At 39.6% G+C, this 12,403-nt stretch overlaps 1 protein-coding gene across 1 annotated transcript; it reads left to right on the top strand.

The window, feature by feature from the left end:
- Nucleotides 1-2,384: 2,384 nt before the first annotated feature.
- On the top strand, nucleotides 2,385-4,185 carry LOC123501725 (putative nuclease HARBI1). The gene is made up of 3 exons (XM_045250730.1): nucleotides 2,385-3,139; nucleotides 3,368-3,581; nucleotides 4,111-4,185. Exons 1-3 carry the CDS (start codon nucleotides 2,385-2,387, stop codon nucleotides 4,183-4,185), a joined length of 1,044 nt encoding a protein of 347 aa, XP_045106665.1.
- The last annotated feature ends 8,218 nt before the right edge of the window (nucleotides 4,186-12,403 follow it).

Below are 12,403 nucleotides of genomic sequence, written 5' to 3'. Positions count from 1 at the left end.
TCCATAAGACTTTCCCTCCTATGCTTCTCCTTTCGTTATTATCTCATTCTTCTATCTCCTATTCCTTCCATGAACTTTTCCTCCTCCTCCTCCTCTTCCTCCTTCTCCACCTCCTCCCCCTTTCACTCATCACTGGTAGAATCACCAAACTTGCTAACTGTGTCTTCTCCTCCTCCTCCTCCTCCTCCTCCTCCTCCTCCTCCTCCTCCTCCTGCTAATTACTTACGTATATCAGACCAGTTACGCATGCTAATTATATACAATATGAAATTTGTCATAATTGCTTATGACAAATCATATCATTAATTACATACCTAACTTACTACTAGTGTGACTTATTAACTACTTGTGTATTGTGGATAGTTAACTACTTTACTAATAACTTCCTTGCTAATCGTTTGCTTGATGTATTAGGTAAATCCATATCTCACTGTTTCTGCCTTGTTTTTCTCCAGTTCTCGCTTATTTCATTTATTTTTTTTATTTATTTATTTTTTATATCTCTATTTTTGTTAATGCATGACTTTTACCTCACTCGATTTTGTCTCAGAATGGGAAAATTATATGATCATTTGTATTTTTTTTTTCTTTTTGCATTTCTTATAATAGTCTTTTAATTATTTATCTACTTCAATTCTTTTTTTACGTCTCTGACAAATTGGAACACTGACCATTCCATCTCTCTCTCTCTCTCTCTCTCTCTCTCTCTCTCTCTCTCTCTCTCTCTCTCTCTCAGGATTACTACTATTAATCGCAGACTTTTGTCAAAACTATTTCAATACCAAGAAGATTAATCCAGTATGTTTTCCAGATGACAGGAGAGAGAGAGAGAGAGAGAGAGAGAGAGAGAGAGAGAGAGAGAGAGGGAGAGAGAGATGTGGTGAGGACGTGTGCATGGAGCTCATGGATTCATGCTTTCTTGTTTTGTGCCCAGCAGTCTACAGTGGACCATGTTGATGTTTGTGCAAGACAAACAAACAACCGTCTGGCGCAACGTAGTGTGAATTGCATAGTACTAAGTGTATTAGTGATGTTATGATAACAGTGATAAGTGTTATTGTGTTGCAGGGTGTGTTCGTCTGGCATTCCAGCACGCCTGACCTGACGACCTGAGCTCAGCACTCTGCTGTACTTACTAAATGTTATGTGTTGTCAAACACAACTATTCTTAAAATTGTGTAATAATACGCACTGTACACTAAATAAATTATACATAAAAATATTTAATTAAAGTTCATAAATGCATGAAAAGTGGTCTAACGGTATTCACGGCAACGTTTGCCTGATGATTAACCATTTCATTCACCGGAAGGTGTTCCAAAGTCGTGCTGCCCTGGCCTTGTTAGTCCGTTGGTGTTGCGATGTGTAAGGCAGAGGTTTGGAGGTAACCAGAACCATAGCTCCACTGCCGAGTTTTATTACAAGGTACGTGCGAGCGGTAACACAGAGACCTGCAAGTCAGTTGCAAGTTTCTCACAATACGTTCATAAATAACACCCGATAACATTAACACAAGTACGTAAACGAACGGAAATACAAAATACTAAGAGTGACTCACCCAACAGGTATTACAGATGAACCTGGACTTGTAGGCAGGAAGGCAGCCGGCCAGCAAGTGACCTGCGCTGCTCTGACCGGACTATATATACAGTTGTATAGGTGACGGTGAACAGGCATGTTAACAAGCTTAGGGTACTTTGTTGGTAATAACAATCCAATGATAATCTTAACTCTTAGGCGAACACTCTGCAGTTGTACATAAAAACCCTATTATTATATTTACAGTTTTACACCACAGAGGTACCATCACTCAATGGTCTCCTACCAATGCCTGTATTGTCATTCTTTGGGCGAGGTGCGGCGGCAGGCATAGACGAGTGAGGTGAGGACTGTATAGCACCTGAGCCTTATGGTAGACTGCCAGTGCTGACATGTCCCGGCGGTGTTATGCAGCGGGAATCTCCACTTCATTTCCAGTAGTCACAGGGCGCTGTTCTGCACCACGTCAAGGAGCTGGGTGTGGGTGGTGGCTCCGGACATCTATGACAAGGGCGAATTTGTGCCTTGTACAGAATCAGCATGTCTCGGGAGTCCAGATTACCCTAAACTCTGTGGAGGGAAGACATACGCTTAGAGGTCTGGCGGGCAACAGAAGCGATTCCCCTTTCACCCAATTTTGACAAAAGACCGGGGCCCGTATACACAAAACTTGTTAGCACTAACAAATAGCTGTTAAGGGTAACAAATTCCTGTTAAGGCTAACATTTAGCTGTTAAGCACTAACAGTGGATACAGAAAATTTGTTAGGGCCTTAAAAGTACTGTTAAGGTAAAAGTGCTGTGGAGGACTATTAAGCTCTTAACAAATTCCTGTTAGTAGAGAAGATGGCGGAACAACAACAACAACAACTACAAAGACAACAGCGAGTGTATCGACAGCGACGGGACGTATTCAACGAGTACAATGACGACGAACTCATCAAACGCTTCAGGATGAACCGTGCTGGTATAATACTCGTAACAGTGGCTGATATAGTGATGGACAAACTTCAATCCCGAACAGAACGGAATCGACCACCGAGTCCTGCGACGAAGGTGGCAATTACCCTAAGATATTTGGCCACGGGTAAAATGAAACAGTGCAGCAGTGACGACTTTGGGACCTCGCAAGCAACAATCAGCCGTGTCATTACTCAGACAATTGCTGCACTGTCAGAACCAGATATTGTAACTCAATTTGTAAAATTCCCATTGACTCGCCAAGAAGTGCAAGTGAAACAAGAAGAGTTCATGGAAGACTATAGGTTTCCCAGTGTTGTGGGTACCATAGATGGCACACATATTAGAATTGTGGCTCCCAGTGTCGATGAACATTTATATGTAAATAGAAAACGATACCACAGCATCAACGTGCAAGTCGTATTCGATGCCAAGTACAGGATACTTGATGTTTTGGCACGGTGGCCTGGCTCAGTACATGATGCCAGGATATTGGACGAGTCTGGCTTGAAGGCACTTTTTGAACAAAACTATGTCCCAGCGGGATGCTACCTTCTAGGAGACAGTGGTTATCCTTGCAAGGAGTGGTTGCTGACGCCTTATCTAAACCCTCTGGCTGGCGTTCAGACAAACTATAACACGTAAGTTAAAATCATGTTTCTTATGCTATATAGTACAGTTTATTTTAAAGGAGGTATTGTCCTCTCCAGTCTAGGTAGTAGTCATTACTTAATGTGATAACAACCAAAATACCAATACAGTATAGAATTCCTCTTCAGTACAGATTTCCTCTTTAACACTATGGAGCTTATAGATGCTACTGTATATACTGCAATACCTCACCTTATGATGGTTAACAATTCGTGCAGAGCACACAAGAAGACACGTTGTGTAGTAGAAAGGGGGGTTGGCCAGCTCAAGCGACGGTTCCATGTACTTCATGGTGAAGTACGATTGTCCCCAGAGAAGACATGCAAAATCGTCTATGTCTGTGCTCTGCTCCACAACATGTGCAAGCAGTTTAACATTCCACTGCCTATCAACGAGGAAGATGAACTGTTCCACGATGCAGCTGAAGGGGACGTAGGTAGACCAACTGGCCGTAACGGACATCCATTTCGAGATTATTTTGCCAATCTTCATTTCAGGTATGTGCTACTTATCCTTATCAGCTTTTCTGAATGTACTATACTATATACTGTACAATACAGTATACTGTATACATTACAATATATGTTCACTAAATTAATAAATGTTTCAGTACAGTACAGTACAGTACTGTACTTAATTACCCTTGCTCAGAGATGCAGTACTGTGCATAAATATTTGTGATTGGTGCCAGTCTTATTTTCTAAACTACTAAATTTTTGTACATTAATATATATTGCAGCAGACCAGTGGCTGAGTGAGGTATCATGAAGGTGTGAATGCTGTTGCAGTGCTCTCTCTTTACTAACAAGTTTTTTTTTCCCTTATAGTCAAAAGTGAAAGATAAAATGAATTGAAACAAATACAGTTTATAAAATAATATAATTTGTATTTTTTTCCTTTACATACATGCTACAGTAGGCTATATAATCTTGTGGATCTCATGAAGATTGTCCACCCCAAGCATGTTAGGGTGGACAATCTTCATGAGAGCGAGACTGAGGGTGGACAATCTTCAGCTGACCCGACCATTCACTAACCTAACCTAAACTTTGGTGTTGGATGCCGAGAACGGTTGGGGTGGACAATCTTCATGAGAGTGCGGCTGGGGTGGACAATTTTCAGTTGGGTACTCTGGGGTGGACAGTCTTCATGAGATCCAATCTTGTTAATAATACTCCAGTATACTGTAAAATCTTAATAAATAAAGTAATATATTTTTCATTTCCTCAGCATAAATTTCTACTGTACCAAAAATGAAGCCTATACAATTCACTTATTAATTTTTCATATTTTTTGCTGTCAAAGACTGGTAATATTCAATTTCAGCCATTATTAACTTCTGTTTAAGTTCAATGTTTCCCTGCAATGCTAACAATTTTACTTTTCTTTTTTTAAATTTTTAGCTTTTCCTTTTCAAGTTTCAATTTGCGATTTTCAGCTTTGTATTGTTATTGTTCATACTCAGCACTGACACTTGAACACTTTCTTAGTTTTATTGTTGATATACTTGATTGGCCTTAGAGGTTTCAGGTTCAGTTATGGTGCATTCTATAAAGGACCCATGCTCCAAGAGTTCTAAGTGCTGGGCGTTGTGCGAAGATTGTTGTGGTTGGGGCTGGACTTGGACACTTTGCCAATTGAAGCTGAGGGAGTTCACTATCATCCTCTACCTGTTGCTGGGGTGGTTCCTCTTCCAACTCTTCAGTGTCTTCCTGCCGTTGCTGGGTCTGCAGCTTCCTAAAACCATTGCATAAACTTACCACAGTTAAAAACATGCAACAAATTTAATCTCACAAGGAGAAGTGTGCATATCAGCTACAGTACAGTATGTAAAAATGCCTTGCTGAAGGATGAACTATCTGATAAAATTATATCAATGCAAATGTTAGGCCAAAATTGTGGTACACTACACAATAGAAAGTCCAATACAGTACACAGGACAAAAGAATTGCAAGAATCTTACCTCAACGTATGAAAGCCGAGATCATTCTGAATCACACCTATCACAGTTGCATTCTTCTCCCCTAATAATTCCTCAACTTTCATGTCTACTGGGTCAAGTGGAGGAGCTTGGGGGCCACCAGCACCTTCAAGAATAGTTAATCATATTTTAGCACAGTACTGTAAAGCTGCAAATATACAATATCACTACACATTACAGTACAAAATAATTTGTATGTATGACTAAGTTTGCACTGAATTTGACTGCTACAGTACTTGAAACACATCTTTGTTAAATGATATGCATGTTATTAATACTGTGAGAAGGAACACTCAAATGCTAAATTTTTACCTTAATGAAAGTAATTGTGACAAGTTGATTGAGGTGAATAAGTAATAGGAATAACGTGAAAGCTATTTCGCTTATGTTAGCTTCTTAAAACGGAAGAGTATACAGGAATAAGTTAATCTTACCTGATTGGTTATATTCAGCCTTTATTGCCGAAATTTTCTTCCTCGATTTTGAGAGGACAGAAAACCATTTGGTTCTACTTCTTCTACAGTCCGCTTAGTCAGTGGATTTGTTCCATTAATGGCATCAGTTATGTTTTGCCATGCCTCCCTCTTGTCCTTGTGGCATAAACTTGGTTTAAATCGCCAATTTATAATCAATTTTTTCTCCATAATCACGTTGACCAAGAGGAGTGTTTCCTCTTGTGACCAGTTTGGCTTCTTTTTCTTTTTCTGTGGTTCTTCTGCCATGTCTATACCCTCTGAAGTAATTGTTGAGTCTTCTGTAGGAAGATTTGTCTGTGGCGCGGCCGCCTGTACACTGTTTACAAACATACGGTGCAATGCGCTTTCGTCCAAAAATATCTTTCGTTGGTTAATAAGTACTCATAAAAAAAACATACATACGCTATTTATGTGCTATCATGATACTATATCAATAAATTTTGAACAACTGCATTAATAACACTGTTTTATGTGTGCAATTTTTAATAATATGTCCATTTACATGTTCATAAGCTGCTAACTTCAGCATTGTTTAGCGGGACTTGACAAACAACTGTTTACTAGCTAACATTTGCTAGCTAAGCATTGGTGCATTACTTTTAGTGATTTTCTGTTACCTAGCAGAGATTGTTAAGGCTAACAAAAAAATTTTGTGTATACGGGCCCGGATTGCCACATTCGATCAAAGGCATTGGCCATGTCCAATGTCACCACGAATGTATCCAGCCATTCATTTTGAGAGTGAGTTGTCACATCTGTTAGAGAAGAAGGTTGGAGGTGGAGCGGCCTGGTCTAAACCATAACTAGTGAAAAAAGAGAAGGTTGTTGCTGCACAGGTGTTGCACAATGACAGCAGCATCCATCTTCTCAAAGACCTTGCCCATGGTGGAGAGTAAGGAGATGGGTTGGTAGTGACGTGGGTCAAACTTTTATTCCATTTCGTGGACAGAAACTACGCTTACCTCCAGGCATCTGGCCACTTTCTTTCCTCAAGGCAAAAGGTGAAGATGTCAGCGAATGATATTGACAACTCTTTGGCACAGTTTCTCAGTATCCACTGGCTGATGATAGCTGGGCATGTAGCTTTCCCTGCATCAAACTTTCTCTACCTATTCTGAGGTAATTGGGACAGAGGTGGAAGTTAGGTGAGTCTCTCGTGGTAGCACTGGTGGCGGCGGGGGGAGGTGGTGGAAGAGTCTTCGACTTGCTTATTTTCGTGCAAACAGTTCGGCCAGGAGAGCGGCCTTGTCTTCGGTACTCTTGGCCGTGGTCCCGTCTGGTCTATGAGGTGGCGGGGGGAGGGGGGGGACACGTCTTACTACATCATGCCCTCCCGCTCCTTAATTAAAACGAGTGACGACCAGCTCTTGATGCCCACCCCAAGACCACCAAAGTTTTGTCTCATTATCTTTCCAGTATTGTTTCCGTCACTTGGAGGTAGCTGTCATCCTCCTAGACGCTGCCTGATGTAAGGTGAGGTTGTGATGTGAGTGGGGGACGCTTACTGATTTCCAAAACTGGAACTACATGTGCAAAACTTGCTCCAACGTATGTCATTAGCGAAGACACAGATATCCTGGTACTTCTATGTTATCATGCACATCGAAATCAGGCGGAACCTGGGCAACTTTTCTTTAAAAGTGATAAAAAAAAAAAACTGTAAAACATAAATCATGGGACATTGGTTCTCCCTGTAGCAGCCTTGGCAAAGAAATCTGCCTCAGTTTGCCATTCATACATGCCATAGTAGGATGTGATACGACTTCAAGACTGTTCGGGATAGGTAAATCCATTCCTCTGAAGAAGATGGACAACGAACACTTCAGACAACAAGCAGCTGTCTTCTGTGGGACTGAACCTTCTTCTCATGATGCAGTGACAGAAGCTGGTGAGAAGGCTATAGTTTGCCTCTATGGTGGGAAACCATGTGAAAGACTGATTGATGTAAAATCAAGAAAATTCAAAGAAAAGGTTTTAATAAGCGCTTCTGCCGTCGAAGTCAAAACTTTGCCACCAACACCATCAGCTGCATTATATCATTCTTTGAGAGTGTTCTTACGAGTTCGCATTTGGATGGATGTTGGGGATAATTTGGAACCAACTGATTGGGGATGGGAGCAAAAGAATGATACTTTTGTGCCGAAGCAAACAGATGACCAAGTGGCGCCAGAGTACCTTTTGAAAGTACTTCGTTGTTCTTGCACAAGGAATTGTGGAACTAAAAAAAATTCTTGTAAACGATACGGTTTAGAATGCACAAATGCATGCAAACATTGTAATGGACTGTTGTGCTGGAACTCACAAAGCCCAGTAATACTTGAAGAAGATGAAATGGATGAGTTTGAGTTACTGGAAAATATGTGAATTAATGTGATGACAAACTAAAATGTGATGTTTTACAGGCAATTAATGTATATTTTTTTCTGTTTTGATTATCCCTAAATTAACCTTCGTTACTTGTATATTTAACCAACATTGAGTTCATTTATAAATAACTTATGACGTCATAATAGGGTATGACGTCATTGAGACGTCACACGTCAATAAAAGATTAATTTTTGAAATCCCTGACATCACTTTCCTATATGTCAATAATACATTATTATGACCCTAAAGTCAATAATTTGAGATAGAGACGATATTTAGTGTTTCTCCACTAAATATCGTCTCTATCTCATAAATTATTGACTTTAGGGTCACATAATGTATTATTGACATATAGGAAAGTGATGTCAGGGATTTCAAAAATTAATCTTTGAAAATATGTTAATTAGGCCATTGCGCCTGGGCCAATTTTGGCCGACTTTGGATATGATGTACCTGGTAGTATGTCTGACTAAGTGCAGCAGAAAAACTTTTTGTTGCAATTTGTTTCGGGTTCCCTGCATTTTTTTTTTTTATTAAATTCACTCGCCTACTGGGCCAAAGAAAACGGAACAGTGCAAAAGGAAATGGGTGGGGCATCAACCTAGATTATAGCGTGACAACTGAAGTATCCCTTTTAGAGTGGGTTACCTTTTCTCTACTTTCATTGATGGAAATTTACAGATATCTGTACTGAACGTAGCCATCGGGTGGTCACTGGCGCTCATTACCGGTCTGACCTTAAATTACTAACGATATTTTCACATGCTGGTAGTACAAGATCGTGTATTTCCAGTTTAGTACAAGGAGGAGGAGAAAGACGAAGAAGAGGAAGTGTAAGAAGACAGAAAGAAGAAAATTAGAAAGATTAGGAATAAGACGCGGAGGAGAAGGAGCAAAATTACCATATGAAAAGGAAATAGATAAAAGAAAGAAGAGAAGGTGGAAAAAAAAATAATTAATGATAATCTCAAAGAAAGGAAAGGAAGAGGATGAGGAGGAGGGGAAGGAGGAGGTAAAGGAGGAGGAGGAGGAGGAGGAGGAGGAGGAGGAGGAAGATGATGACATATATATATAACGATTACTCTTTTAGCTCGTAACCCAAGATTGGGCACTTGCTCTTTCTCGTCTTCCTCTTCCTCTTCTTCCTACTCTACTCTATCTCCTCTTCCTATTCCTCTCCTAACTTTCTTCTTCCTCTTTTATTATCATTTTTCTTCTTCTCTTTCTTTTTTTTCTTCTTCTTCTTCTTCTTATTATTATTATTATTATTATTATTATTATTGTTATTATTATAATCAATCATCATCATCATCATTTTTCTTCTTCTTCTTCTTCTTCTTCTTCTTCTTCTTTCCTTCTTATTCTTTTCTTCTTCTTCTTCTCTTCTTCTTTTCTTATCTTTTTTCTTTTCTTCTTCTTCTTTTGTTGTTGTTATTATTATTATTATTATTATTATTATATATAAAATATTAGCATCCACTGTAGATGTTATCAATAACTGATGCAATACAACGCAACATTTCGCTATACTTTGAAGAGTTGCGTTGCGTGTGAGTGTGTCTGGTAAAACTCACTCACAGACATACAATTTCCGTTCCATAATTTATTTGCCTAAGTTGTCCATTTAGCTCTATAAATCAAAATTTTAAATATCACCTTTTATAGCATACAAACATCATATATAGGCTTAAACATGACAAAAATACTTTTATTTCCCTCTCTCGTCTTTCTATCATACTCATGAGTGATGCTCGTTCTTATGATATTAAAACAGAAAATTAAATAAAAGCATCTTCCCCTCCTCCTCCCACTTCCTTTCTCTCTCTCTCTCTCTCTCTCTCTCTCTCTCTTATTGTCTTTTATTCTCTTTCCCTTTCATTCTCTTTTTTTTTTTATCCCTCTCTTTTGGGAAACGATAAACTGCAGTATCTGAATCTTTGGTTTGAACAAGGAGCTCTCACGAGCATGTACAACCCTCCTTGAAATTACGAGAGCAACTGAGCACTGAGGGAGGCTGCGGAAGTGCGGGTCGGTATGAAGAAATCATGCATTTTCTCATCTGCGCATGCTCACTTTGGGGTGGGGGCGAGATGGGACATGATCTTGCAGGGGAACACGATCTGCACCTTTTACACCCGGTGTGGCATGAAGAAGTGTCCCACCATGAGGAGACGGGAAGTAAAGACCTGCCCTGCCAGACACATACATCATTCGCTCCACGGAGCGACGCGGACTCTTTAGTTGCGCCCAACACCAACACCAATAACACAGCACCAACACCACTAACACCATTACCTAAACCAACACCAACGCCAACACCATTACCAACACCAACACCAACAACAATAATGATAAAAATAATAATAATTATTATTATAATAATAGTAATAATAATAATAATAATAATAATAATAATAGCTGTAGTAGTAGTAGTAATAACGATAGATAATAAGGAACATAGCAGGAACATTAAGGTGAGCAATATTGATGATAGCATTTAAAATAATCAATAATACTATGCTTTTTATCATTATCATTCTTGCTAATATCAATTCTACTTGTATAACGCTTAATAACATTTCCATAATTAACGTTGTCTTTATAACTAGGTAAATATGGAATGTTTTACTGCTGCTTTATTCTTACCAATGTAACCAAATATAATTCATAATTAAGTAGAAATTCGACGCTATGAAGCAGCCAGCTGCTGGTTGTCACCAGCAATGGTTATTTGATAAGTGGTAACAAGTGCACCGTAGTCATACACCTCACCGCGCACAGCAGATAGAGTAGAGACCAGCAGGGATATGGATGTCCGAAACGGTCAGCGACCACTTTATAAATGACTTCTTATTCTACTAAGAGCTCCTCATACATATATTTTAGTAAATTTCGACTGCCAGAAACGTACATTTAGGTAAACTGAATGATATACTAAATCATGTCAAGTTTTGGGGAAAATCAAGATTGTCGGAGCGCTTTCCCGTTGGAATTGTACTGGATGAGGAGGTCCTCTCCCTGCAGGCTCGGCGTGCGTTCTGCCGGCGTGAAGTACGATATCTTGGGAACTTTTTCCTTTTCGTCACGGTGGGACACTTCATGCCACACCGGCCCAGGGTATAATGATGCGTCAGGAGGTAGTGACCCCCGCGCGGCTCAGTGTGTCTCTGAGAGGCAGAGATTCGAGGGTTACACTGCATGATGTAGAAAGCCTTCTCCATTATACTTTGTCCACGAATAGGCAAATAAACCTACCCTATGCTTTATGTTAGCCATCGTAATACATTATATGATTAAAGGAGATATTGAGGAAAGAAAATAATAAATATTATTGTATCACATCACAGTTACTGTCTACTTCCAGGGAAAGCTGGGGTGGAATCCTTCGTAGCCAATGAGCACGCTTCGATCGATTAGCGACATCCATTCCTGATAGCGGCAAGTGTTCATGGCTACCACTTCTCCGACCTCGTTGCGATGTCACTATCAGACCTGTTCGTTAGTTAGGGCTTCATTATTACCGACACACTGTCGATAATTTTCTATGCTCCTCTCTATGCCTCTCAGAGACATAGAGAGGAGGTGATGTGCTGCATGACGTATAAAGCCTGTTCCATTACATTCAGTCCACGAATACGCAAACAAACCTGACTTATGTATTGTGTAAGCTATCTTAACACATTATATGAACAAAAAATGGAGAAAAGAAAGTAATGTGGCATAATTATTATTTTTAGTTTAGTGTTTGAAAGAAAGGCTGCGCCTTTCCCAGGTTCAGTGATATCCCATCATTTCATAAGAAGAACTGCAGACGCTATCTTTCTGATCACAGATTCTCACTTCCCTGGTAATATATTCAAAATTTGTGGCTCTGTGGTGCTTCAATTTCATTCATTTTGTTTTATTGTGTATTTCAATTATACATAAGAATCTCTAGGTGGAAATGGATTCAAATTACTGATGATAGGGTAACAGCATAAGCAGAAGAATTAGAGGTAAGGAAGAGATCAAGAATGTTGGGCTGTGTACAAGACGGTCAGGAATATGAGTAGGGTGTTGCACCAGTTGTTTTAGGTCATGAACGATAGCAAAGTTGAAGGATAGTTCACCAGGACGGTCAGTGAAAAAAGAGGAAAGCCAAAGCTGGTGGTGAACATTGAAATCTCCAAGGATGGAGATCTTTGCGAAAGGGTAGAGGGACAGAATTTGTTCCAGTTTAGAAGATAAATAGTCAAAGAATTTACTATAGTTAGAGGACTTAGGGGAGAGATAAACAGCACAGATAGATTTAGTTAGAGAGTGACTGTTGAGTCTAAGCCAGATGGTGGAAAACTCGGAAGATTCAAGAACATGGGTACGAGAGCATGTTAGGTCTTTGTGCACATAGACGCAATATCCAGCTTTGGAGCAAAAATGAGGATAGAGAAAGT

Source organism: Portunus trituberculatus, chromosome 9 (genome assembly GCF_017591435.1).
Source record: "Portunus trituberculatus isolate SZX2019 chromosome 9, ASM1759143v1, whole genome shotgun sequence".
Taxonomy (NCBI): Eukaryota; Metazoa; Arthropoda; class Malacostraca; order Decapoda; family Portunidae; genus Portunus; species Portunus trituberculatus.
The sequence above is the reverse complement of the archived record's forward strand: the minus strand, read 5'-3'. Positions and strand labels throughout refer to the sequence as shown.